Consider the following 27681-nt stretch of genomic DNA (forward strand, 5'->3'; position numbering starts at 1 on the left):
CAGGGAAAAGTGCCCTTTGTAATAAATTGACTTGATACCCCATCACTGGGGATTGAACCCAAGGGCCCTCTACCACTGAGCTACATCTTCAGCCACCCCCTTTATTTATTCAGTGCGTGGTCTGGGATTTAACTGAGTTACACCCTCAACCCTTCTTTATTTTTTTAAATTTTGAAACAGTCTCACTAAGTTGCTGAGGCTGGCCTGGAACTTGCGATCCTTCTGCCTCAGTCTCCTGAGTTGCTGGGATTCCAGGCATGTGCCACCACACCCTGCTACTGAATTTGAGGGTGGTGATAGGGAGCTCAGTGGGTGAATTTAGGGTGGAACGGAGTAGGATTTGTTTGAGGTTGAGCTGACAAGTTCAGGGGGAATGGGGAGGGGCCCTGATGTAAGTAGGATGGAATATCTGTGATACTGCTGAGTGATGTCAGTAAAGTGACGGACAGACTAGACCAAAACCCCACATACCCCATCTTGACTGATGTCGCAGAAAGATTTTGAGAATTCCTTGGTCCCCTACAATGTGGGATTCCACTTTGCCACTTATAGAAGGGTTGGGTCTTGTTTTCATAGCTCTGTCTCCTGCTCAGACAGAAAGCTATGCCAAGTCCTGAGCTACTGTGACCGTGCCCCTCCCAGGAAGGAGACACAGGAGAAAAACAGGCACACCTGGACTCACTTTGTGGGCTGATCCATGATTACCTCCACACTCCTCCAGTAAACAATCTAGGAAATACTGTGTTCCTCTTTATATCTTGGATATGGGGCCCCTGTCTCAGGCTTTGGGCCTGACCCCTGGAGGCCCTGGCACCTGCTGGCTGAGTCAGCATCCTAGACATGGGCTTCAGTAGGACACCTGGTGACTCAGGGCCTCAAGAATGGCGTTGGGCAAGCCACCAGACTAGCTCTCTGGGCCTCCTCTTCCTTGCTGAGGTTATCACAAGGAACCCAAGTGGGACAGCTCGTTCCTGGGTACCCAAAATATAACTTCCAAATCCTGGATCCCTAGCTGCCCTCCTTAGTTTATTCAACTCTTATACTTCTCAGGGGGCCCAGAAACTGGATCAGTACTTGAATCAGAGGGCATTAGGATTCAAGAGGATAAGGAAATAAACAATGAGCTCCCCACACTACTTTTCAAATCCAAGATAGCTGTCATTCTTTTCTTCACTTCCCTCCTCTCCTGGGTTTCCTCCCATCTGGCTGCAAACTGAGGCTGTCTTCCCCTCTTCCTTTCTTTAGCACCCTCAGACAAATAAAACCATGCAGTGTTTTCTTTTCTTTTTTGATCTTAAAGCATTTCCCTGTTGATCCCTGTAGGTGGGGGAAAGGGAGGGGGGATAAGATTTTAAGAAATGGAAGATTTGACCTGGCAGGAGGGATAGCTCAGTGGTACAGTGCTTGCCTACCAGCAGGCATTAGTGCCTGGGTTTGATCCCCAGCACTGAGGGAAGAAAAAGGAAGATTTGACATCTTGACCCAAAGTCCTACAATCCTTGAATGAGATCCCACTTTGCTGCTTTGTTATTTTGGCAGCTCTCTTTTCTTTACCTCTAGCCCCATCAAGGTCTGAAGATGCAGACTGTTTCCTCTTGTCTCAGTGCATGCCCAGCCCCTGCCTTCCAAGTTGGCACCCCTCCCAGGTATGGGGGCTGGGCCCTGGGAGGGTTGGCCCCAGGTTGCCCTGCAAGGGGTGTGAGTGATCACACAGGTGACTGAGAGCTGGGACGCCCGCGGCCTGCCCAGCCTGAGTCACCTGGTGCTGTTGTTGTCATTGTCCTGGTTGAAGTCCCTGCTCACCTCCACAGATCTCTGTGGGAAGAGTCACAGCCCCATCCCTTCGACATCAGGAGAAGAGAAGCCGCAGCCTGATGGTGAGCCGAATGGGCTGGGGGGGGAGCAGGGGGCAGCTGGGGTGCTGGGGTGAGCTGGGGCCCGGCTCAATGCCCCTGCTCCCTGTGCCCCTGCTGCCCCCTGCTCCACCGTGTCGAGGACCTGGGGGAGGGAGGGTCTCCTTCTTCTCTCTGTCCCCTACCCCTCGTACAAGAAGCTCCCCCTCCTCACCGTTCCCTCCTGCCCTGGGGTCCTCCTGCCCAGTGCTGCAGGGGACAGAGGCCTCTCAGTCTGGCCACAGTGCCCTCCCCATCCCAGCTACCCCCACAACACAGGCAAGGCCCACAGTGACACCCGCATGTGCTTCCCCCTCCTGGGGATCCCACTCCACCCCACCCCTGGCCTCTGTCACTCCCCCTCCCTCACGCCGGTGCCCCCAGGACCCTCCTGGGCTGCGGATAGGCCCTCTGATCCCTGAGCAGGATTATGAGCGGCTGGAGGACTGTGACCCTGAGGGGTCCCAAGACTCACCCCTCCATGGGGAGGAGCAGCAGCCCCTACTTCACGTACCTGAAGGGCTCCGGGGTGAGTGTGTGGCAGGGAATTGGTGCGGGGACTCGGAGCTTCGTGGCTCTGCCAACTCTGGCATGAATCGAGGGTGTGGAGAGATGATCACTCAGGTGTCAGTGCTGTCCTGATGTGCTCTGCTTCCTGTCTAGGCTCCTGGCACCACATTCAGAACCTGGACAGCTTCTTCACCAAGATATCCTTTGTACTGACCTTCGAGGGGGCACGGAGGGAGTGGGTGCCCTGCGTGGGATGGGCTGGGGGAGGGGAGGGTCATCAGGAAGAGTCCATTGCCTTGTGCCTCAAGTCTTTCTTGACGCTGCCGCCACATCTACAGCTACCACCAGCGAAGTGGCTTCACCTGCATCCTGCTGGAGGATGTCTTCCAGCTGGGGTGAGAAGTGGACCCTGGCCTCAAGCTCTGTCCTCTGCTTCCTCCATAATGCCTTCTGCCCCCAGCCCAGCCCGGCTTACCCCCAGCAGCTGGGGGCGGACAGCCCACCTGCCCTCAGGACCCTCACTGCCCCATCCCCGTGTGCCTTCCACAGACAATTCATTTTCATAGTCGGCTTCACAACCTTCCTTCTTCGCTGTGTGGATTACAATGTTCTCTTTGCCAACCAACCAAATAACCACACGAGGCCTGGGCCGTTCCACAGCAAAGTGAGTTTGTCAGATGCCATCCTACCCTCGGCCCAGTGTACAAAAAGGTGAGTGACAACCTGGTGAGCCCCGTGGCTAGGCCGTGTTGGCAGGAAGAGGAGAAGACAGGAGCTCTCTGCCTGGCACTTTGGTCTAGATGAGCAGTCCCCAAAGTTTTTGGCCTCAGGACTTATTATTAGTGTATTTTTAAATAAACTTCAAGTTGATGGAGAAGCCAAAGGAGACACTGTTTAGAAGTCATATTTAGGTATATTTATCTTATTAGAAGTTTAAGCTGAGGACTTTATTTTTGTGGTGCTGGGGCTGGAAGCCGGGGACCTAGGCATTCCAGGCAAATGCTCTACCACTGGCTACACCCTCAGCCTGAAGGCAGCTTTAAATCCTGGGGATATACAAGGGCACACTCCCCAAGCTATCAGTGCCATGTGAGATTTCTTGTAGCTTCTGGAAGACTCCCCTGTACACATGTGGGAGAATGAGAATGCAAACAGCAAAAAGCATTGGTGTGACTTGCAAAAAAGTGTTGATTTTGCAGACACTGTAAGGGCCCCTTTGGGGACCCTCCTCCACAGACTCCACTCTCAGACCTCTTGGTCTTACCATGGCTGTCTGTGGGCTTCCCATGTTTCTCCACCATGACCTGTCCAACCCCATACAGGATTCATGCCAGCCCCCTGCTGGTCTTCCTCCTGGTCCTGGCTGCTGGCTTCTGGCTGTTCCAGTTGCTCCGCTCAGTTTGCAACCTCTTCAGCTACTGGGACATCCAGGTGTTTTACAGGGAGGCTCTGCACATCCCCCCGGTAAGCTATACAGGCTCGTCTGCCTTGAAAGTCAGGGCAGAAGAGAGGGGAGGAGTTGGGGGTTGCATAGAGAAGGAGTGAGGGCCATGTGGATGGAAGCCCCAACTGGGGAGAGAGCAGCAGGGGCCAGGCCCTGGGCCACAGGAGTGTGAGAGGGCAAGCACCTCCATTTAGGGGACATGGTCCTTGCTCTTAGGGAGCTTCCTTTATTCAGATGGGTCACATAAGATGACTTATAGTTACATACTGTGGCAAAAACAATGAGGAAGGGCTGTCACCTGGTTTTCTAGAGCAGGAGGAATTTGAGTTGGGCTTGGAAGGTCAGGACAGGAAGAGAGGAGGGCATTCCAAGCCCCAGTGTGGGAATTTGGGAAAGCAATAGGCATCTGCAGGCAATGAGGAGATCAACCTGCTGGCCTGGAACTCAGCCTTCAAGGGCCTCCTGCGTGACTAGCACCACCATTGTAGTAAGCCACTTGGCTGGTTTTGTCACTGTCTCCTGGTTAGGCTCTGTACTTCCTCGCTCTCACTCCTTCTTCCTCCAAACCTGAGTTCTTTTTTCCCGGCTCCTTCTGCAGCACATTTCCCTTGTCCCCTTCAGAATTCCAGAGCCTTTGGCACAGGCACAGTTCTTTTGCATTGCAAGGGGAGGCGTTCTAGAAGGCTTGGGAGTAGGGAGGCATCAGGCACAGAGAAGGGGAGAGTCAGGAGGCTAGTGGAGCAGACAGCAGAGTAGGAGCGTTGATCCTCTGTGAGGCTGCTGACCTGCCCCACCTCCTCTCCTATTCCTTCTAGGGGAAGGGGAGATACTGGGATGAGTTGGGAAGACTGGCCCATAAAGTCTTGACTAGCCTGGTCTGGGAAAGCTGGGGGAAACTGGGTTAATATGAGGTTTACAGACTTCCAAATGGGTCCGACAGAGCCATGGACAAAGCCAGAGTCATGGGAAGGCTAAATTGGTAACAGCACAAATGGCTAAGAGTGAGTGAGGCTGAGGGCCTCAAAGCCTGCCAGGCAGTAGATAGTGAGGATTGGGGCCCAAAGGTGATAAGCATACTGGACATGGGAAGGAGAGGTTCCCCCATGACTGGCTGGTCATTCCGAGGGGAGGCTTAGAAAAACCTGCCCTTAAGGAGCCCAGAAGGCAGGTTCCACACCTGGAATTAAGTGGTGTCACCAGGAAGCAGTGACTAATGGCCACATGAGTGGCAGGCATGAAGAGCAGAGCAACCCAGAAAAGAACAGAAGCAAGTGGGAAGTGGCCCTGTTAGCACAGGGTTAGGCAGAAAGCCAAAGGTGGGGATGGCGGAGAAGTGGCTTAGCTTTGTCCCTGGAGAGTTTACAGGTAGCCCATGAGGGTGCATTGAGCTCGGGCATCACTGTGGAGTAGAATCAGGATCGCTAGAGCTCACTAGGCCCTTCTCCTCAGGAGGAGCTCAGCTCCGTGCCCTGGGCGGAGGTGCAGTGCCGCCTTCTGGAGCTGCAGAGGAGCGGGGGCCTGTGCGTGCAGCCCCGGCCGCTGACGGAACTGGATGTCCACCATCGCATCCTGCGCTACACCAACTACCAGGTGGCGCTGGCCAACAAAGGCCTGCTGCCTGCCCGCTGCCCGCTACCCTGGGGAGGTAGTGTAGCTTTCCTCAGCCGCGGTCTGGCGTTCAACGTCGACCTGCTCCTCTTCCGTGGTCCCTTTTCGCTCTTCCGTGGAGGCTGGGAACTGCCTGATGCCTACAAGCGCAGCGACCAGCGGGGCGCCCTGGCTGCGCGCTTGGGGCGCACAGTGCTGCTGCTGGCTGCTGTGAACCTGGCGCTGAGTCCGCTGGTGCTAGCCTGGCAGGTGCTGCACGCCTTCTACAGCCACGTAGAGCTGCTGCGACGTGAGCCCGGCGCGTTCGGGGCGCGCCGCTGGTCCCGCCTGGCGCGCTTGCAGCTGCGCCACTTCAACGAGCTGCCGCACGAATTGCACGCGCGTCTAGCCCGCGCCTATAGGCCAGCCACCGCCTTCCTGCGCGCCGCCGAGCCCCCCGCGCCTCTGCAGGCGCTGCTGGCTCGCCAGCTCGTCTTCTTCTCCGGTGCGCTCTTCGCCGCGTTGCTGGTGCTCACCATCTATGACGAGGACGTGCTCGCAGTAGAACACGTGCTCACCACCATGACTGCGCTCGGGGTGACAGCCACCGTGGCCAGGTGCGACGGCCCATGCCCGGGGTGATGGTGGTGGTGATTGTGTGTCCTTTTCTGTGTGTTCCCGGCTGAAAGAGACCCCTTCCGCTGGCGAACCCTCACCTTTCCCACCTCTAGCGCCCACCCCAGCGCTAGGTTCCACCCATTGTTCCCCTAACTCCAGTCCCCTTCCCCACCCCAAACCCCGCCCTCCAGGTCTTTCATCCCGGAAGAGCAGTGCCGGGGGCGTTCCCCGCAGCTTCTGCTGCAGGCTGCCCTGGCGCACATGCACTACCTCCCGGAGGATCCCGGCGCTGGTGGTCCGGCCAGTGCCTACAGGCAGATGGCGCAGCTACTGCAATACAGAGCGGTGAGGGTCGGAGTCACAGGGGACTGTGGAGGTGACACAGCACCGGGTTGTCTGGCCGGCAATGGGCTACCCAGGGTCCTCCAGCCTACTGAGTGCTGGAGTTGTTGCCCTGGCGAATGTCCCTGGGGGAGGGTGTCCTTAGCCCTGATCACTGGTGGGGGTCCCTCAGCAACCCCTGCTTCCCCAGGTCTCCCTCCTGGAAGAGCTCCTGTCCCCACTCCTCACCCCACTGTTTCTGCTTTTCTGGTTCCGCCCTCGTGCCTTGGAGATTATTGACTTTTTTCATCACTTCACTGTGGATGTGGCAGGGGTTGGGGACATCTGTTCTTTCTCCCTTATGGATGTGAAGCGCCATGGCCACCCTCAGGTGAGAGTCCTTTTTTGACCCTGTGGCGTTGTGCTAGGTAGGCATTTGCTTGCCTCACCAAACAGACCTGGGTTTCAACCCAGTTCCATTGCTTATTGTCTGTGTTCTTGAACAAATCTCTTCATGTCCTGGTGCCTTAGTGTCTTCATCAGGTGAGGGCAAGGACAGAGCAGGGTGTGGATGTGTGAGGATGACGATGAGATGTCATCTGTAGAACCTTTTACAGAGTTGCCCGCAGTAAATGGGAGCAAAGGGCTGCACAGAGGCTGGGAGAGGGGCCTGGCCAAGGGTTAGGTTTATTGAGGACAGCCTTCCCTTTGCCTGCGGGTATTGGATCTGCACAGCAGGATGAAGCACTGAGACTGGCTGTATTTGGGAGCTGGGTCTAGACCTAGGTCCTGCTCCTCTGATTTTTTGGATGATCCCAAAGTCCTTGTCTCAGACTCATTTCCTTCACTTGGAACATGGAGTAGTGTTTCCTGTCCCATGTACTCTCCCTGCTCCCCAGAGTCTCAGTGTCTGTAGCATCTTGAAGGACTGTTGTTGCTCATAGTGGCTCTCGGAGGGACAGACAGAAGCCTCCCTGTCTCAGCGTGCAGAGGATGGAAAGACTGAGCTCTCCTTGATGCGGTTCTCGCTGGCACACCCACAATGGCGTCCCCCAGGGCACAGCTCTAAATTCCTTGGGCACCTTCGGGGCCGGGTACAGCAAGATGCAGCTGCCTGGAGCGCTACTACCACTCGAAGCCCCCCAACCCCAGGGGTGCTCAGCAATTGCACCTCACCTTTGGTGAGTCCCAGGCCTGTCCTACCTTTCTGCCCCTGCCACCCCTGGTCCCTCCCTTCTCCCTTTCCCCCCTGCTTCACTTTTGAATTAATCTGGTGGCTGGCCCAACCCACCCTACTCTTCTGCCTTCTTTAGACTTCCTTTTTTCCCCTCCTTCCTGTCTTCTCTTGTGACGCCTTTGGTTTTCTATTTTCTCTTTTTCAGCCAGAGGCATTCCTGGCCAACCTCTTGGTGAACCCCCTTCTACCTCCAAGGGACTTGAGCCCCACAGCCCCCTGCCCAGCTGCTGCCACAGCCAGCCTCCTTGCCTCCATTTCCCGCATTGCTCAGGACCCTAGGTAAAGGGTGGAGACCTGAGATGCAGGGGAGTCTTGGTTGCATCTGATCCTCCAGAATGAAGGAGCTGGATGATAAGGGATTTGGAAGAAGAACTGTAGTCTGACCCTTCCTCTGGGGGTAAGGAACATGTCTCTTGACCTTTGCACTCTGTGTTCCAGCTGTGTGTCCCCAGGAGCCACTGCTGGCCAGAAGGTAGCCCAGCTCCCAGAGCTTGCTTCTGCTGAGATGAGTCTCCATGCCATCTACTTACATCAGGTGAGTAGAGGGGTGTCAGGAAGAGAAATATGAGGAGGAAGCAGATGAATGCAATAGAGCAGAGGGAAGGGGTCTAGAGTCTGAGAAAGTATTTAATGGGAGCTGCAAGCCCTCTCTACCTAGCCCAAGGGCTCGGCCTTGCCCCTGGACAGGAGAGCCTCATTCTTCTTCCTCCATCTAGCTTCATCAGCAGCAGCAGCAGGAACTGTGGGGAGAGGCTTCGGCCTCCTCCCCATCCAGGCCCTGGTCTAGCCCCTCACAGCCAGCCTCGCCCGATGAGGAGAAGCCATCCTGGTCCAGTGATGGTGAGGAGGCTGGGGTGCAGGGACAGATGTTAGTAGATGTTGGCACCATGGCACTGCCCAGCTGATGGCTTTTGTCACCAGGATCCAGTCCTGCCTCCAGTCCCAGACAGCAGTGGGGAACCCAGAGGGTCCGGAATTTGTTCCCTAGAGGGTTTCAAGAAACCACAGACACCCAGAAGGAGCCTGGCCAGGTCCCTAGCACTGACTGAACAGACTCTTCAGGTCAGTATTTCCTGCTTTGGAGGGAAGGAAGGTAGGGGTAGGAGATTGCTTTGGGGCAGTTGTATGGGATGGTGGGATTTGGGGTGATGGGGATGGTCATCTCTAGGACCTAGATCCCTGGATTTCTATCAAGAGCCTTCTCTACCCCCAGGTTCCTGGCTTCTCCAACTGCAGGAGATTGTGGATGGTGTGTCGTGGAAGGACACAGAGCCGTTTTAGAGGTTCCCCATAGACAACAGTCCAGGATGCTTTAGTTGGGCAGGACCTGGGGGTCAATAAGGAACTCACCCCAGAGAACAGAGAGTAGGAAAGGAGAAGATGCCTGTGGCATGGGGAAACCAGTCTTAGGTATGGTCCCCACATGGATGGACTGAAGGACATTGCCCCAACTGGCTGTCATGGAGCAGTTACCTGGGAAGAAGTCCCATGGTATCAAGGTGATTCAGGGGCCCAGAAAGAGATCAGGCTAAGTGTTAGGGAGATAGTGAGGAATGTGGTCCGCAAGGCAGGGGGTTCTTCCTGCTGGCCTCCACTTCAGGTTCCCATGAGATGGGGAAAATGGGGCCTTGTGTGTGGAAAAACTAAGGAGGGATGATCTTTTGTACTTCAGCACTGAGGAAGTGGGTGCGGCTTCTCATCTTGTGTGAAATAAGCAGTAAAAATTGCTCATGGCTGTGTGACAGTAGTCTTTGGCATGCCCCACTGCTGGCAGCTGAGGGCTGCATCTGCTTTCTCAATAAAGAGCAAAGGAACAACACAGAACTGCTGTGATTGGCTGGAAACCATGGTATTAGAGTGTTAGGTCACATGCAGTGTGTAGGACTGACTGTCAAAGAATTACCACCCCCACAGCTAAACAAGTTAAAACAAAACTTGTCTTTTTATAATTGTAATCCATAGGGATTGGGTTAGGCGTCTCATAACATCTGGCATGATGGTCTCATAACAGCAGTCTCTTATGATAAATCTTCAATAAATATTTGAATGATTTAGAGATAGACTTTAAAGGTAACACTCCTGAAGGGGGTAAGGGGAATCTACAGTTCACCTAAAGCACACGGAGGCAGGGAAGCAGGAAGGCCGCCCCCGCCCCCGCCCCCCTGCTGGCAGGGGCCTTCCAGATTTAGGCAAATTCCTGCCGGGAGAACTGGCCTGGAGAGAGAGGAGGCATTTTGCTCACTCCCAGGGGAATGAGGCTGGATTTCTGCGCCTTGCCACAGGTGCTGGAAGGCACCTTAAGGGGTGTGGGGAGGTGGCTGGACCTGGTTAGCCGATCTAGTAGTGCGCTAGCCTCCTTCTATGGGCACTGGAGTGGAAAACCAGAGAGCTGTCAGGGGTAGAGGGTGTCTGGGCCGGGTGGGTCAAACGCCCAGGGCACTGCGCCCCGCAGCTGTCGCTCCTGCAGGGAAAAGCTCTGGGTGCGTATGCGACTTGTCACCTCCTGAGTTCGCAGTGTCAGCCCGAAAATGTCCTCGTGGTAGCGTTGCTGATCCTGCGGGAAGAGCTCAGCTTCTCAGAACGGGGTTTGAGAACCAAGAGGGAAACTGCTAGCGTCCGGCCTGTGCCCGGCGCCGCCCCTCGGCCCCGCCCCTTCGCCGGGTCTTGCCCCGCCCTGTCCCGGGGCCTCTCCGGTTCGCACCCGCAGCACGCCGATGACGTCACCCGCCTCGTCCAGCTCCATGTCGCCCTCCGTCGCTAGAATTCGTTGCACGGTCTGCAGGACGCTGGTTGCCATGGTGACATCGCCGCAGACGTACATGTGGCCCCGCTCGAGGCATAGCACGCGGTGCACCTCAGCAGCCAGCTCAGTCCTCAGGATGTCCTGCACGTAGGTCTGGGGGATGCGGGGCAAGGGCGGGACCAGGCTGTGAAAAGACTCCGCGGCGGGCTGGGTGGACCGCCGCTCCCGGGGCGGGGCTTGGGGCGGGGCTTGGGGCGGGGGCGGGGGCGGGCGAGTCCGGAGGGTGCCCCGGGCGCGCGGGTGGGGCCGAGTGGGAGTGCCCTGGGCCCGGGGCGGGGCCTGGCCGGGGCGGGGCCTGGGCCCGGGGCGGGGCGGGCCTGACCGGGGCGGGGCCGGGGTCCGCGTGCTTGCCCCAGCGCACTTGCTACCCCTCCATCTTCCAGGCTTTGGGTTGTCCCAGCGCCCTCGGGGTCGCGCACCTTGGGGCTGTCGGGTTCTCGGGAGAAGGCGGTGAGAACGCGGCCAAACACTCCGCGCTGTTGGGCGTCTTGCACCTCGTCGCGGTAGAGATGGTCGAGTTGCGAGCATCGGCAGCCGAAAACCAGAGTCATGGGGGCGGGCTGCAGCCCTGCGAGCAACACGGGCGTGGGAAGGTCCCTATCCGAGTGCAGCCCTAGCGACGCCGCCCCATTGGCCACCTTCGCAATGACTGACAGCCCGGCATTTGGGGCGGAAGCAGCCCCCCTCTTGGCTGTTTGCCCCGAGATCCTGCTGTATCTCTCATTTACAAAGAAGGAAACCGGAGCTCTCAGGTGGCTGGCCAGTGGTGGAGCCAGGCTAGAACTGTGTCTTCTGACTGGAAACTCCATGCCCTTTGCGTTGTGTGACAACACAGGTTCCTTACCTGCTCTAACCCACATTCTCCACTCCTTCAACCTTCCTGAGTCACAGCCCCCTTTTGATTGACGCCCCATGCCCAACCTGAACACCCTGTCACTTCTTTAGGTGAGCCACACCTAGGTGAGCTCTGGTGCCGTCCAGAATCCACCTGGGACATTTCTTTTATCTTTTGGGTCTCAGCCCTAGCTCTTCCAATCTTCCATTTCCCTTCCTTCTTAGTTCAGTTCAACACAGTATGTACCAAGGAGCCAGACAAACAGGGCCCAGCCTATGCCTCCAGGCACTCCCCAGCCCCAGCCTTGGTTCAATAAACTCCCCTCACCTTTGGCCCCTGTTTATTGTCCTCTTTCCTACCTGCTTCGTGCCTTCCAGCCCCATCCCTTTGTCCCTAGAATGTGTGACTCCTCCTTTCTTCCAGGCAGTTCGTTCACCCCAGCCTCACCTTTGCTCTCAATGTCATGCAGCCGCTCCTGCCAGAATCCCCGGAAGGGGGCAATGCCAGTGCCTGGGCCCACGAGGATACAGGGCAGTCTGGGATCAGGTGGTAGGCGGAAGGAGGGAGCCCTGGCCAGAGAGACTCCATCAGGCCCCCTTCACCTCCCCTGGGCCCCAGTTCTTACTAACCTCAGGCAGGTGGTGAAGAGAAAAGAACCCAGTGTCCAGTGGTAAAGGAGCTATACCTGTAGAGCCCTTGGAGTAGTCTCTGGATCAGTTAGTGGGATGTGTTTATTTAAAAAACTGCCCACAGGCAGAAACTCCCTGGGGTTGTAGCTTCAAGGGATTGGGCTAGAGGAAATTTAGTTCAGTTTGGACTGGAGGATACTTAAATGACTCAATTTAGAGGATCTGGAAAATACGTGGAAGGGAGAACGGACTTTTGGTTATAGGGAAGCTCACTGAGTGTTTAAAAGCCATCATGTTGGAATTTGGTTTGTATTGAGTTGACTGGTATAGTACTTCTAGTGTAGATTTCTGGATGGGTTTGGGTCCCCGGGCCTAGTGGGTGTCTGGGAACTTGGTTCTATGGAGTTTTGGCTCCTGGCTTCTGGGATGAGTCAGACTTATGGACATAGCAGGAGGAAGGGGCTCCTGAGATCTTTCACTAACTTTCACTCCTCAGCACTATGACTGGGGGTGGTCTTTACCCTAGGTTGTCCTTCCTGGGCTGAGTGGGATCTTAGGGACCATAGTCCCAAGTGCCATGTCTTCCAGCACAGAGGCCTGCAGAAGCCATGTTTCACAAAGTGACCACTGGCTGGCCTAATTTCTGCTGTGTCTCTGGGAATTGTAGTTTCAGGGCAGGACCCTAAGTCCAAATTAGTGAAGCCCCAGGTTTAGCCACCATTCTCGAGTGACCTAATGATATCCTATCCTTGGTGTGTTGTGCAGGTCCTCCCTGCTTGCAGTAACACTCCTCATCAGAGTTACCACCTGACCCTCTGTGACCTCCCCCACTGATTCCCCATCTGTCCTCAGCCAACCTTGTGGCACTTCCTCTACCTTTACTTGGTGCTCGCCCTGTCCTGAAGGTTTCACTTACCCTCTGATGAAGCAGGGCACGAGGTCTCCAGCCTTGAGTTGGCTCAGCCATGTGGAGCAGACTCCATAATGTAGGGGGCCCAGCCCATCTAGTTGGTGGGGAAGAGAGGCCAGTAAAAGGCCTGTCCTGGTTCCCCTGAGGGACCTGCTCCTGCTCCCATCCTTACCCTGGGTTCTGTATGCCAACACAGCTACGGTGAGGTGGATCTCTCCTGGGTGGGTGCTGGGTGCTGAGCTGACAGAGTAGTACCGGGGCTGGAGCAGGGGCAGCTGGGTGAGGAGCAGGGCAGCAGGCAGCGCCACCGATGGGAACTGCTCCAGCACCTCCAGCAGTGTGGGACAGCGGAACCACTTCCACTCCTCGTAGCGCCGGGGGTCCTGGTAGGGCAGCACGTGGTAGACTGGGAGCCCCTTAGCCCTGCTTGAGCCCTCCCTGCTGAACCTCCTTGGGGTTCCTCCCTCAGTTCAGGCCAGCCGACATCTCTTTAAGACCTTGGACATCCAAAGGTGCATCAGTCAGACTGAAGCTGGGTCTTAAGAGGACCAGACACATTGGCCAGGAGAAGAAAGTCCAGGCAGGACCTCGCGTGGGGACTTCCTGGCCCTGGGTACCCCCAGCTCATCCTCCTCTCGCCCTGCTCCCTGTGGGGTGGCTCCCACCTGACTGAGGGCCTCCAGTTCCTGCTGTTCGCTGGACTCTTCAGCTAGGGTGCTGAGCAGTCGAAGGAGGCGAGGGCTGGGTGGAGAAGTGATGTCCAGGAAGAAGGTGAGGGCCTGGCGCAGTGTGCACGGGGGCAGCCGGGGATCCCTCACCCAGCCGGGGGGAGGGCCACCTAGGGGTGGTGCACAGGGGGCTCTGAGGAAGGGTCCCAGCTCACTGCATTGTCTGGGCTCAAATTAGTTTTGGGGGGACTGTATACCTCACTGTGTTTTATTGAAAAACCTGCCCTTGAGCAGTCCTGCGGGCCGATCTGGGCCTATCCGGGCAGTCTCGGTGTGTTTGTCTGGGCTTCTCTGTCCCTAACCCCAGTTAAGATTTAGCTTTAGTCACTGATTTGGTAGAAGATACACTAGCTAGAGAGCAAGTTGGGGGAGGCTCTGGGAGGACCCTCGAGCAGGGAAATGTCTTTTGGGGACACATGGGGGCAGGTTCTGAGAAGAGAACCATGCTTTGTGTGCACTATGCAGCAACAAGGCACACCTAATTTCAAGCTAGTGCCAAGCAGTGAAGGGAGGTGCAGCCCTGCTGGGTGGAGCTCAAGGGGTCACTGGGCCAGGGGGGTGGAGCAGGCTCTCTGTCTTGCCCAGTTGGAGCCCCTTACCAGGGCTGCCCTTCTCCAGCTGCTCCACTGCCACAGGCTCGCTGGGTGGTGGTGGGTCCTCCACACGACTCAACAGCGCCTCTACAAGGCCAGGCCGGTTGGGTGGGCACACACCTATGTGGTCCCCTGGCTGGTACTGCAGTCCCTCCTGGCCTCCAGTGTTAAGGCGCACCAGGATCGTGGCCCGGCTGTGGGTGGGGAGGAGGCAGGTACAGGGGGTCAGAGGGGCAGGCTGGAGATGGAGTTTGGGAGGAGGAGGTGCCAGGGTCTGGGGGAAGAGGCTGCAGCGGGGCAGGTGGGTGAGCCATCTTTCTCACGTGGATCTGCTGCTTTGCAGGTTTTCCACGGAGAGGATTGTGGCCTGGAACATCTTCCGCCTGTGCACGTGGATCAGGCCTGAGGGTGGGGAGGGATCGAAAGAGAGACTGAGCCTGAGCCCCTGGGGGAGGGAGTCCTGGGTCCCGGGGCTGCAAAGATCCAGCATGCCGAACCTGGCAGCAGCTGCAGGCCTTCGGCCTGGGCACTCAGCCGGTACCGCTGACGCTTCCAGCTGCGCTTGGGGCTGAATATATCCTGGGCAGCGGCCTTGGCATCCTCCCCCACACAGAACGTCTCACAGGAGGCCTGAGGGATGAGTAGGAGGCTGAGGACCTCCTGCCCCCAGGAGTGGCCCCAGTGAGGAGCCTGGGGGCGGGGGAGTGGCGCGGGAGTGCACTGGGCTGCGGGACCACAGCAGCCTCCTGTCATACCTGGTGGCTAGGCTCACTTCACGGCACCTTGTTTTCCACCTCATGGCATGGCTGCTGCTCTGGGGACCTGCCAACTACTCTGACTCCTTGTCTCACTGCTAGTTACTTATTTCGTGAGGGATGATCCCGTCTCCCAGGGAGCAGCCCAGTAAGGCAGCTGTGTGCCAGACCTGCATTCAAATTCTGACTCCTTATGTTTTACATGCCTCAGTTTCCCCATCTTGCCAACTCATTGGGTTCTGGTGAAGATTAGGTGAGATACTTTATGTAAAGCCTTTAGCGCAGCGTGTACAGATAGTAAATGCCATCTTTCTATGGGGGTGGGCGGCGGAGGCGGGTTGCATGCCCTGGCTCTCTGTTTCTGGTCAGGCACAAGTCCAGTGAGTGACTTGGCCCATCCTGGGCTTGAGATCAGGGCTCGTGCATGGTTGGCTGACGCCCATATCACCAGGTCCTGCTGTTTCTTTTTTGATGCACACAATCTTATATCTCTTCCTTTCTTCCTTCCTTCCTCAGCCCCCTCCCTTCCTTCCTATCCTCACTGCTGCCACCCAGTAAGCTAGTCCTCCTGCCTTTTGGATGCACTAACTGGTCCCCTTCCACTAAGCTCATATTCCTGAAACTTCACGTGAGCTAACTGGGAGGCCGAGGCAGGAGGGTTGAGAGTTCTAGGCCAGCCTGGGCAACTCAGCAAGACGCTAATCAAAAATTAGAAAGGGTTGGGATTGTACTCAGTCGCAGAGTGCCCCTGGGTTCAATCCCCAGTGCCACAGAGAAACAAAACCAAGCAGAAACCTGTCGTGTTGTGGTACTGTCCTGCTCCGAGCTTTCAGTGGCCCCCCTTTTCTCTATTCTTTGTCTTATTTTCTGTTCCCTTCTTCCCAATCTGGGCCTGCTTCTTGGGATTGGCCTGCTCTTCCCCAGAAAACCTTCCACCTCTCCGGTGCCCTCCCCACCAGTCCAGCCCCTCTGAGGGGGCCTTCCTCCTGGCTGTGGATGCAAACCTGCTGAACGCAGGCTGTGGGCTCCAGGGGATGAGACCTGGGGGCGGTGGACCTGCATGGAACCAGGTCAGCAGTGGGGAGAAAGAGGCCCCGTTCAGCTCCAGGCATAATCCCCAGGTGGGGATCACTGCCTGCCTGCAAGGAAGCCCAGGCTTAAAGTCACAGTCCCTGGGACCCTGCCCTGGCCAGGATCACCTCTCTAAGCTAGGCACTGTTTGATACCTGCCTGGCCTCCGACGTCCTAAAGAGCCTGTGCCAGCCTTGGTGTTGGTCTTGCCTCTGTCTGACCCTCTCCAATCCTCTTTCCCTCTATCCTGCCCACCACTGGCAGGGGGCCCTACTCTGCACCCCTTTGTGTGCACACTCATGGGGCCCAGACTAGGCCTGACTGACCACCGTCCTGCCGAGCCCCGCCTGCTCCCTTTTGGCTGTGCTTCTGCCCGGGTGTGACATCTCCTTTTAGGGCACATTGTCCACAGCTCAGGACTGGGCCTGGAAGTGCTGCCTGTACAGTGGTGGAACCAGGGTGGATTTGGGAAGGAACAGAAAGGGCTAGGGAAAGACAAAAGTCAGGGGTTGGAGCACCTCCAGCTGCAACAGTCAGGGTCTTGGCACCCGAGGGGGAGAGGGGAGTGGTCTAGGATGGTGAGAATGAGAGCTGGACGGATCACAGGGGCACCTGAGGGCTCACCTGGAAGGCAGCCTGGGCCCAGCCGCGGAAGGCCTCCTCCTGGCCACACAGCTCATCGCCCTGGCCCAGCTGCAGTAGCCGTTCCCCACCCAGTTCCTCCAGCCTCGTGTCCACCGCCCGAGCAAAGGCACAGAAGTGGGGGTACGCCCGGGAGCCCAGCCCGAATACACAGAACCTGGGGTGCAGGGAGCCATCGTTGGAGCCCCTTGTACCAGCCCACGTCTGCCCAGGCACCTCGATCCCTGCACACCCGCTTTGGTGAGGACCCCAACCTGAGGGTGCCCAGGGCCCCTGCACTGTCTGTGTTGCTAGACTCCTTCCTCTTCCGCCGCCAAGAGGACACCAGTGGGTCTGAGCAGGAGACACTGTTGAAGCGGATTTTGTAACTCCTGGCAAGAGAGGATGGAGACCGGGTGTCAGGGAATGGGGGAGGCAGCCTAGGCCCAGGTCTAGCCTGGGGACGACTTCAGGGTCCCATCTCTGGGTTAGGAAGGGACATGCCCTTGAGAGGAACTGAGGGGCAGCCAGGAACAGGGTGTGCTCTGCCTCTCCTCCCTCTGAGGAGACCTCAGGACTGCCAGCCTCTCAGAGCCCTGGGACCTGGGAGTGGACTGGTCCCTGGGCAGGGAGGACCCTGGGGCTGGGATGGTGCTCAGGCCTCCTGGCTTGTCTGCCAGCCTTTTGGGGAAGGATTTGAGGCACGAGGTGGGGAGGAGGCTCTTCAGACCTCCTTTCCTTTGGTGTCTCCAGATGCCTCCCACCCCCACTCCCCCAGCTGCCCTGCCCACTCACTTGTGCTGCTCTGGCCGTGGGGAGCTGTTGTAAGGGCCGGACATCTCCATCAGGGCTGCTGCGAAACTCTGCCAAGGAAGCGTTCACATCATGGTTATGTATTCACACTGTACAGAAGTGTGAAACTGTACTTGGTTGATCTTTATTATTCTTTAGTAATAACTTCTAACTTTTGTTTTGAAAATTTCAAGAGGTTTGGTTTTTTGAAAAAGTATACTTTTACAAAACAGTGTAAAGTAATATTCTCCCTATCTACCCTAACCTCCATGGCATAGGCACTTTTGACAGGTGGAACATTCTAGTCCTTTAAAAATGAGCACATGCTCCTTGGGATTATCAGGAGATAAGTTGAAAATCATGAAAGATTGAAAATATTGTAAATGGAAAATGTACTTAATAGACCTAGCCTAGCTGGGCAAGGTGGCACACTGTAATTCCAGTGACTGGGGAGGCTGAGGCAGGAGGATTGAACGAGTTGGAGGCCAGCCTCAGCAAGTTAGTGAGACCCTGTCTCAAAATTTAAAAAAAAAGGGGGGGGGTGCTGGGGGTGCAGCTTGGTGGTAGAGCACTGGCCCAGCATGTGTGAGACCCTGCTGTGGGGAGGAACACACTTACAGTAAATGCATAGCTGTATGAATTTTCACAAACAGAACATACCTGTATAATTGGCATATCAAGAACCATTACCAGCACCCAAGAAGTCACCTTCTTGCCCCCAAGTGGGCAATCAATTTCCTGATTTCTAACACTATGAATTCGTGTTGCCTGTTTCCGAATTTTATACAAAATGAATCCTACAGAATGGACTCTTTGGTGTCTGGCTTCTTTCATTCATGTTTTGAGATCATCTGTATTGTGTGTGCTGCAGTTTGTTCATACTTAATGATGGGACAGTCTATCGCTGATTATTGTTTGAATTATTTCCAGTGTGGGGTGTTATGAGCAATGCTGCTATAAATATTTTTGTTCCTATATCATTGATGAATCACCCCATTTTCTGAGGGGTATATTCCTATATTTGCTCCCTTAAAAATTTGGGGTAAAATTGAAATGCATAAATATTAAGAGTGAATTCAAACTGACCATTTAGCTGTTTAAAAAAAAAAAAAGGAAATAAGTTAAACCTAGTCTACGCTATGACCCCACAATTCCACCCCTGGGTATTTATCCAAGAGAAATGAAAACATAAGCCCACAAGAGCCTGGTACAAAAATGTTCTTAATAGCTTGGTTCATAAGTGCCCCAAACTGGAAAGAGCCCCAGTGTCTCTCAGCAGGAGAAAGTTAAACACGCTGGGATAGCCCACAGTGAACACCACTCATCCAGGGACCGGAAACAGGACTAGACGTGCAACAACATGGGTGAATCTCACAAACGGGCTAAGTGGCACAAGCCATGGCACTCTGTGCTTCCATTGTATAGCACTGGGGGGCAGGTGACACCAATCTGCCTTGCCAGGAAGGGCAACTGCAGTAGGAAGGCTGATGAGGAAGGAGACTGCCTTGGAGGAGTTGATAAGACAACTTTCTAGGCTGATGGAAGTGTTCTACATTGTGTTAGAACTGTGGGCTGCATGGTTTTGTTTACTACTTTTATGCTGAAATACGTCAGTTCAGTGGTGCTGCTTATGCTTTGAGAGTTTGTCTCCAGAATTTGTGTGTTGGAAATTTAGTCCCCAAAGTCATCTGCAGATGGGAACTTTGGGAAGTGTTGGGTCATGAGGTCTCTGCCTTCAGGAATGGCGTAACCGCTATGGAGGAATGGGTTGTACTGGGAGTGGATTTGTTACAAATTTGATCTCTGGCCATGGGATGCCTTCTGCCATGTCATGATGCAGCCTGGGGGCCTACCAGATGCTTAGCAGATGCTGAGATGGGTGCTCTTCTTTAAAAGATCAGAAGGAGGGCTGACAGGGACAGGAAGGCAGAGGAAGAAGCCTTCCATCTGAAGTCAAGCTGCTGTAGGGGATTCTGGGTCTAGAGGTGGTACTTAGCTCTAAAGAGGCGTTACTCCTGGGAGAGGAAATGCCTCTAGCTTGGCCAGCCCAGAGATGCTTACAGTGGGAAGATGATGGTTAGCAACAAGACCTTCATTGGTGGGTCTGTAGTTTTAATTTCTTTTAAGATTTGTTGAGCAAGTGAGATTACCTATGTATGTTGGTATCTAAAGCACTGTTCCTTTCTGTTAAGTAAAGAAGGAAAGAAAAAGCTGAAGCAGGGAATTCAGTGGGGTAGCCTTGTTTGTTTGTTTTTCCTTCTCATTTGTCAATACCCAGGAGTGCGTAATGGTGCATGCCTGTAATCCTACTAACTTGGGAGGCTGAGGCAGGGGCATTGCAAGTTTGAGGCCAGCCTCAGCAACTTAGCAAGGCCCTAAGCAGCTTAGTGAGTTTCAAAATAAAAAATAAAAAGTAACCCTGGGTTCAATCCTCAGTACCAGAAGAGAGAAAGGAAAGGAAAGGAAAGGAAAAAGGAAGAAAGGAGAGGGAGGGAGGGAAGGAAAGAAAGAAAGATAATGCAACAAACTACCTCTCCCCCAAAGCAACACCAATAAAAACCCCAGGAGCAGCCTGACCCCTTTGGTTAGCTAGGAAGTGCCTTTCCTGTATGAAAAACACACGCGCTAACAATGGAGACTACTTGGAGACACACGTAAGCAGTGTGTGCGAGGAGCTGGGGCGTGGCTCAGGAGATGGAGGTGCACGTTGGAGGGTCCGCACCCCACCCTCCCACCTGGGGCTCCCTCGGCATCTCTGCTTTCCTTCCAGGCCTCACCTCTCCATTCTCTGGGGGATCTCCATTCCCAAATGTGCTGGTCACCACCAACACCAGGGCCTCGTGCTCGAGGGACACCACGTCGTATTCATCCATGCATAGGACCTGCGGGTGGGAAGGCCAGTATCCTGGGGGCTCCGCCCTGCTGTCCTGCCCTTTTACTTCGGGTCTCCTTTTCAGGGCAAGATTCAGACCCTGACTTGATCCTTAGTCCTTGTGGGTTCTGGAGTTCCTTCTGAGTCCCTACTTTTGACCCTCTCCTGCCGTCCAGGGCACCTCTGAAGGTGCTGACGGAGCCCCGCCCCCTTCCCCTTTCCCTGCCGGCTCCCTGCCGCCCAGGCTTAGCCCTACCCGGGGGTCGAATGCCTTCCGGAAGAGTCTCCCCAGCTGCTGTGCATAGCTCTGGGCCCTGCCGGTCTCGGAGCCATACAGGATGGTCGCCTTCACACGCTTCGCCATCACGGTGCCCATGAGGGAGGCAGAGATCTTCACCGCACTGTAGGTGAGGGTGAGGTGAGGGCCCCCCGGCGAGTTCAAACCCCATCAGAGCAAGGGCGTGGGTGCCACCGCTGGGCCGGTTCCCCCGGAGTGAGGGCGGGGGAGCGCTTGTAGGGAACTCACTTGGCCACCTCCTTGAAGGTCTTCTTTCTGGTGATGCCAGTGCCCTTGGCTGCACTCCCCTTCCAGGGGTCTGGCTGCAGGAAGTGGGCGAGGGGAGCAAAGAGCAGAAAAGGTCAGCAGTTCCTGGGCTGCTTAGTTAGAGGGGGGCAGGGGGGCAGGAGCCAGCTGGGGTGGGCACCTGGTAGCGGAAGGCAGGGGATAAGAAGTAGTTGACCATCTCTTGATGGAAGACAGGAGTGAGGCTGCCTGAGATGGGGGGTACAATCCAGGCCCAGTCAGCAGGGCACCCGCCCCTGGCCTTCTGCTCATTCTCCAGGTGCTTCATGAAGGAGGCTGTGGCAGCATGGTGGTCCACAATGGTCACTTTGGCCAGCTGAGGTGGGGAGAGGAGACAGGCTTGGCTCAGAGGCAGCTTGTTGAGCCCACCCCTTCTACCTCCACCACTTTCGTCACCATGACCCGGGTCCCCTTCAAACCACAGTGTCACCTACAAATTGCAACTTGCATGGTCATGCTCCATGTCCAACATGCAGTGGCAACTCTAATCTCCAGTGTCTGCGTACCTTGCCTCCAAACCCACGTATCCTTATCTCTCTCTCTCTTTCTCTCTCTCTCTCTTTTTTTTTTTTTTTTTTTTTTTAGTACCAGGGATTGAACTCAGGGGTGCTTAACCACTGAGCCACGCCCCCAGCCCTTTTTATGTTTTATTTTGAGACAGGGCTTTGCTAAATTGCTGAAGCTGACTTTGAACTTGTGATCCTCCAGCTTCAGCCTCCCAAGCTGCTGGGATTACAGAGGTGTGCCATTGTGCCCAGCTACCCTTAACTCTTGAGAAACCTCACAGAAGTGGTTGGCAGGCACTAGATTCCTCAAACTACACCTCCCAGCATGCACTACACCTAGAACGCTGTCCATCCTGATATTAGAGTTACCAGACTCCAGTGGATTGCACAGTATGCCGCAGGAATAGAATTGCTGAGCAAGGTTCCCAGCATGCCCCAGGTCCCTTACTGTAGCACCTGGAATAGCATACGCTGTGGCCAGAGCTGCAGGCCCCACGGTGCGTGGACTATGGAATGTCCACCATCCAAGTCCTGCCCCGGTTTCCATGTGCCTTTCTCTTTTCTACCTGCTGCCTCCCTGGCCCTTTGCCTTCCTGGCCAGGCTGAGCCTGTGCACCTGGTAACTGTGCAGCACAGCCACATTAATTTCCACTGCTGCCCTGTCTTTCCACAGGGATGACGTTGTCCGGGTGTCCAGGTCCATGCAGACAGCCACGTCCTGGAGCAGGGGAGCACGGCATTGGTCAGGACAGAGGCATTGGGGAGTGGCTGGAGAGTAGCTCTGCCTCAAACTTGTGGGTGGAAGAAGCAAGAGGTGGGAGCTGTCATTTGGGGGCTCAACTGCTCAGTGTGGTCTAGGTCAGGTTATTGCCAGAAAGGCTCCCTGGAGCAGAGAGGGCCTTGAGCCAGTCACTTCCCAGTCAGTCCTGGGTTCAACTCTGAAATGGGTCTTAATCTTTTCTGAGTTAAGGCCTCTTTGAGAAAATCTGATGAAAGCTATACAACTGTAGATTCCAGCTCTGGAAGCGCACACACACACACACATGCACACGCCCCTCTGCCTTGGCTTTGGTGTTCCTAGAGCCCTTGTCCTTGGACCTGATGGAGCTCAGACTCCCCCATGGATGGCCTTCTGAGGGGGTCGTGCAGCTCCACACCCCCTCCCACCAGCGGCTCCTCACCTCCAGGATGTTGTAGCGGTGAGGGTCACACAGGTTCCTCATGCCGATCTCAGTGCTCATGTACCAGCCGCTGAAAGGGGCTGCTGGGAACTCCAGGCCTCCTACCTCCAGCAGCATGTTGGACACGGCAGGGAGCGCATACCAGCGCAGGCCCAGGGCTGAGAACCACTGCAGCCTGGGGGCGTCAGGCTCGGATCAACCCCCCACGGAGCCTTTGCTCCCGCAGCCTCCTCTAGAGGTTCAGGGAGGGCCTTTCCACCCCACCCACTCCCTTTCATGCTCACGTGGGGTGCTCCAGGGGCACCTCCAGGACCAGCTCAGGGGGCAGAGTGAAGAGTTCTGGGGGCTCATCGGGGGCCTGGAGCAGCAGGGGTAACACGTCGAAGCGACTGTTTCCTGGAGTCCAGCCATGCTGGATGCAGAGCTGTGTGGAATAGGCAGAAGTGGGTCTAAGGGGCCCTCTGCAGAGATCCTCTCCATCGGTCACCTCCATCCTTCAGGAATCCCTCGTGACTGGATTTCCTTGCCCACCCGTCTTCTTTGTCGTGTCCTTTCATCTCAAGGAGGGATCTTCTTCCTGCTCTCTGACCTGCTCTGGCTGGGTCCCCCATGCCTCATCCCTCTGGCTTCCCCATTCTTCCCTCAGTGCCCACCTCAGTGATCTCCACGTTGGCGGGGTCCCCCCGCACGGAGCCATCCTGCTGCCTGTAGCCAGCATAGCGCACTAGCTGGCTGTTCCAGATTCGGAAGTCCCCGCGGCCCGGACAGCGCTGGGGGAACACTGTGATGGCTGAGCTGATGTGGGGAGGACAGCTGATCAGAAACCCCCTTCCCTCCCGCCTGGTGTGGGCTAGGGTCTGGTGCGCTGGGGGTGGGACACTCACCGAATGTTGCCCTTGTTGGTGGCGTACTTGACGTGATTGCAGATGTAGGTGAACATTTCCTGTGCAGACCTGCAGTCTCGGGCATCAAACACCTGGGCCCCGCCAAGGCAGGGGCAAAGGCAGAAAGAGAGGGCTCTTTAGTGCAAGCCCAGAGGGGACTTGGTGCGCGGCTCTCTGGGAAGGAGGCAGGGGCTGGGAGTTCACTCGATGTCTACTTAATCGGTCCTCTCTGACTGTTTGTGTCTGTGATGACCCTGTCCAGCCCTGCATCCCTGCACAGGTCTGATCGTCCCTCCTGGGGCACGAGTCTCTCCTTCCTCTAGTAGCTGACTCCATATCTGGCTGGTCAGAGGAGGGATCCAGTCACTGCCAAACTGATGCCTGGAGAAGGACCCTGGCTGATAAGGAGCCCACTGAGGTGTGGTAATGAGTGGCACATTGACCATGGTGTGCAAGCAAGGGCAGGTGACCCTAGGCAGTCATCTTACTTCCTTGAGCACAGTGATGCTGGGGGGCGGGTGACTGTACTAGGTGGCTTCCGGGGCTGACAGCCTGGTGATAGGAGGAGTCCTTTTGACTGGCAGAGTGAGGCCCCAGGAAGGGGCTGGGAGGTCCTATTCCTGTCTGAGGGAGGAAGAAACTTGTGACAGGGACAGGGGTTGGCAGTGGTTGGCCTGGGACCAAGGGAGGGACGCAGCAAGGAGTGGGATCATAATGGAAACTTAGGTTGAAAGTTGAGCTGAAGCTTTGAATAACTTAGAGTTTGGGTGAGGGTTGGGATTGTTCTCATTTTATTGGGGACGCCTTGGGGATCTGCTGAGCATGTGGTCACAGTCCACATTTTTGTGGCTACTTACAGCCAAGGAGGCCAAGGTCATGGATTCAGTTCCCCTGAGAATCCTTTGCTTCTCCTAGTGCTGAGGCCCCAGGTTGTTCCAGCAGAGCAGGCTACCTCTGACTCTGTGTGTGTGTGTGTGTGTGTGTGTGTGTGTGTGTGAAGGAGGGTATGGGGCTGAAGCTGTGGGGACCAGCAGGGAGCAGGGGGTGTGAAGTAAGGGGCCTGGTTGGGCAGCAAGTTCTGCCTGGCAGAAGCAGCCAGTTAGGGACCTTTTCCAGAAGTTTGTTCCTCTGACAGCCACCTAGGGTGTCCCTGCTCAGCCGTCTTCACATGCTCAGTGGACTTGGAGTTTTTATCCCTGCCTCAGCCAAGACCCAGCTAACCAGACTGGTGTCAGCAACCAGACTGAGGCTCCCCAGGGACTCTGGGCGTGGGGCCCGTCCCCTTACCTTTCATCTCTAGGGCAGTGGTAGGGACCCCCGTCACTGCTTGGAACCCCCGGGAAGCCTCACGAGTTGCCCACACCCCTCCCCTGCTCATCCTGGGCATGCGCCGCTGGCTGGCCGCACCTGCAGCTTTCCCCACTGGATCCGGCCCACACAGCGGGGAGCATTGCGCCAGGCCTGCTTGGCCCCAAACACCAGCTCGCTCTCCCGGAGCTGGTAGGTGCCTGTGGCTGCTACCTCGGCCTCCACCTCCTGAAGCCGCTGCTCATGGGCCTGGGAGCCGCTCCTAGGGAGGGGGAGGGCGCAGGTAAGAAGTGGGGGCCTTCAGGCTTTGGCGTGAGGATTGGAGGAGGGAGTGGAGTATAGGGAGGGTGATCACGAGGTTTCTGGGGCCTCCGTGAGACAAGGGGCACTGTGGGGTCAGGGAAGTCTCACCTCTTGATGGAGCTGTAGTACTGGTTGATGAAGTCCCTGGCCTGACCCAGCAGCTGCTCAGTGGGTGGAGGACTCTGGGAGGGTCGACTCTGTACTTTCCTTGGAAATACAAGGGAGCCCAGGCAGCGTCTTGGGGTGCAGGGCCCATCCTGATTAGGGGGAGGAGGGGGCACAAAGGTACCCAGGTCAGGGCGTAGGGTTGGTTGTGGGGGGGCAGGACTGGATACAGGAGTTTAGGCAGAGGGAGGGTGGGTTCAGGGAGGTGTGGGTCCAGGCTAAGACTGTGACTGGAAATGGGGTGAGGTTGGACTGGTTTAAGACAAACTTGAGTCAGGACTTGGGTCACCAAAGTCCCTGCCTGCTCCTCAGCGTCTCTTATTCTTCCCAGTCCTCACCACTTTTTGGACTCGGAGCTGATTCAGAGCAGGGAAGAGTTTCCTTATTCTGGCCTGCCGCGGAGGCCAGGCCTGGACAACCGGAGCCCCGCCCGCAGCCCCCAGGACATGGTGGGGCCCCATCTCACCTGCTGGGCTTGGGCACTGAGGGTGTCGTAGGCGATGCTGCCCACCTCCCAGTTCTTCACTCGGGGGAACTTGGGCCCCTCCGGGGGCCTGGTTAGTGGGGGGCTGTTGGGAGCCAGGGATAGAATCACAGGGGAGGAGTTAGTTTCTTTTTGGCCTCCCCAGATGTAACCGGAGATCCCTCCTACAGCACCATTCATCCTGCTGGTTTGTGGCTTGCCTGCCGTCTGCCTCCTGACATTTCTGACACCCCACGTAGCAGCCTCGGGAGGTAGTCAGTGTCTGTGCCCCTGCTCACAGAAGGTGCCTGAGGTTCGGGAAAGTCACCTCCTGCCAGAGGTGTGCAGGTGGGGCCTTTCTTCTGCCTCTGTGTCTGGCCTCCTGGGCCACCAGGCTGGGTCCGCATTCCTATACAGTGCCCACCTGGCCTCTTCTGCAGGTGAGCTGTTGCTATGGTCTGAATGTGTACCTGCAGTTTCATGTGCTGGAAATCTGGTCTCCACTACAGCAGTGCTAAGAGGTGAGACCTTAGAGGTGATTGGTCAAGAGGGGACTCTGCCCTCTGATCAAGCCATCCTGTCACAGTTGAGTGCATTCTCCAGGGAGTGGCTTTGTTGTGAAGGGAACACTCAGCCCCCTTGCTTCGTCTCACCATGCAGAGCCTCCCCCTATGAGATGCCCGTGCCATGCTCTTGTGCTGCCAGCCTCCAGAAACACGAGAAAATAAACCTCTTTATAAATCACTAGACCTCGGGAACTGCAGTACAGCAACAAAAAATGGACCAGGACAAGGGTCCCACCCCTGAAGTTGTCATGAGCCCTGCTGGAGGGGGATGGAGCCCGTGCCTGAGCTGAGGGAAGCCCCTGCAGGGATTCCTCAACCCTGATTTTCCTTCCACTCACACCCCTCCTGACAGTGGCCCTCGTGTGAAGGGAAGCCTCAGAGGCCTTATCACTTCCTCCAGAGCCGCCAGCCAGCAGGGGAGGAAGGGAGGGACTCAGCTGGGGTGCGCCTGAGCGGCAGGGCCTCAGCCCTTGGCTACCAGCTGCCTGGCCTAGCACCCCACTGGGCCTCCCAGGCCTTCCTTTCTCCAGGGACTTTGGCTCCAGGAGGGACTCTTCTGGGGGCTAAGGCTGCAGGGTCCAGTTTGGGGCTGATAGACGCTAGCAGGGGGCCTGGAGCAGAGAAAGGGCCTAGCTCTGTCTTTTCAGCCCCCTCCTCAAGGGCCTGAGTCCCCTGGCTCAGCTCTCTCCCCTTCCCTGACACCCCACTCCCACACTCTCCTGGAATGCCCCCCTCCAGCTCCTGTTTCCTCCAGTTAAGCAGTCGCCACTATGTTGTGGAAGGCTTGCCATGAGCTAGAACCTACAACCCCATGGGGTAAGAACTACCATGGCCCCATTTTATATCAACAGAGGCTCAGATAGGTAAGTAACGTTTTAGAAATCAAACGGTTCTTGGCGGCAGGACAGCATTCAAACCCTGGCCCAATTCTGTAGCAGGCCCCTGTAAGTCTCACTTTTACTGCCACCCTCAGATCCTGGTCTCTTTTCTGCCTGTCCCGTCTATACCATCTATACAGATGGTCTTGGCCTTTTGTGTGAGTGACCCGTCCCTCCCGGCTGAGCGGAACACTTCAGCCTTTCCCAGCCCTGGGCTTTAGGCTCCACACCACCCTCCTGCCCACCTGCTCCTTGTCCCGCCACTCTCACCTGTGCTCTGGTGCCGGTGGTGGGGGTGGGGGTGGGGATGCTGGTGCCCGACTGGGCTCCGACACTGGAGAGGCTGGGCCCTGCTTGCCACACAACCCGAGACCCAGCCCCAGCCCCAGGCCGCAGGGCGGCCCAGGCTCCTGGCCCACACTCTTCAAGTTGCCCATGTAGGCTGCACGTCAACTCTGCCTCCCGCTCCAGCAGAGCCCTGTCCTTTTCCTTAGGAAGCAGGGAGGGGGCCGAAGGGAGGGGGCAGTGGGAGGGGGGCTCCCTGGTGCTGGCCCTCGCCCCGCCCCTGTCCCATACACAATGGGACAGGAACAAGGCTGGCTGGGAGGCTCTAAAGCCTCGGCTCC

General features: G+C 56.3%; 2 protein-coding genes across 2 annotated transcripts; one reads left to right on the forward strand and one right to left on the reverse strand.

The window, feature by feature from the left end:
• The first annotated feature begins 1874 nt into the window (after positions 1–1874).
• On the forward strand, positions 1875–11579 carry Atg9b (autophagy related 9B). The gene is made up of 15 exons (XM_047560944.1): positions 1875–2421; positions 2556–2599; positions 2733–2797; positions 2952–3113; positions 3725–3866; positions 5296–6050; positions 6243–6396; positions 6584–6763; positions 7317–7553; positions 7755–7888; positions 8048–8144; positions 8326–8449; positions 8531–8671; positions 8823–10499; positions 10796–11579. Exons 1-13 carry the CDS (start codon positions 1875–1877, stop codon positions 8656–8658), a joined length of 2769 nt encoding a protein of 922 aa, XP_047416900.1. The 3' UTR covers positions 8659–8671; positions 8823–10499; positions 10796–11579.
• Positions 8328–27515, reverse strand: Nos3 (nitric oxide synthase 3). Its single transcript, XM_047560943.1, has 26 exons — positions 27326–27515; positions 25615–25717; positions 25092–25240; positions 24780–24942; positions 23373–23464; positions 23142–23283; positions 22773–22912; positions 22489–22663; positions 21924–22025; positions 20923–21117; positions 20745–20818; positions 20475–20619; positions 20124–20228; positions 17350–17417; positions 16830–16946; positions 16558–16732; positions 14605–14737; positions 14431–14509; positions 14114–14301; positions 13452–13624; positions 12959–13169; positions 12793–12880; positions 11695–11816; positions 10832–10980; positions 10311–10505; positions 8328–10163 (listed from the first exon to the last, which is right to left on the reverse strand). Exons 1-26 carry the CDS (start codon positions 27490–27492, stop codon positions 10002–10004), a joined length of 3612 nt encoding a protein of 1203 aa, XP_047416899.1. The 5' UTR covers positions 27493–27515; the 3' UTR covers positions 8328–10001.
• Positions 27516–27681: the final 166 nt, after the last annotated feature.

The sequence above is a fragment of the Sciurus carolinensis genome, chromosome 8, assembly GCF_902686445.1.
Source record: "Sciurus carolinensis chromosome 8, mSciCar1.2, whole genome shotgun sequence".
Lineage (NCBI taxonomy): Eukaryota > Metazoa > Chordata > Mammalia > Rodentia > Sciuridae > Sciurus > Sciurus carolinensis.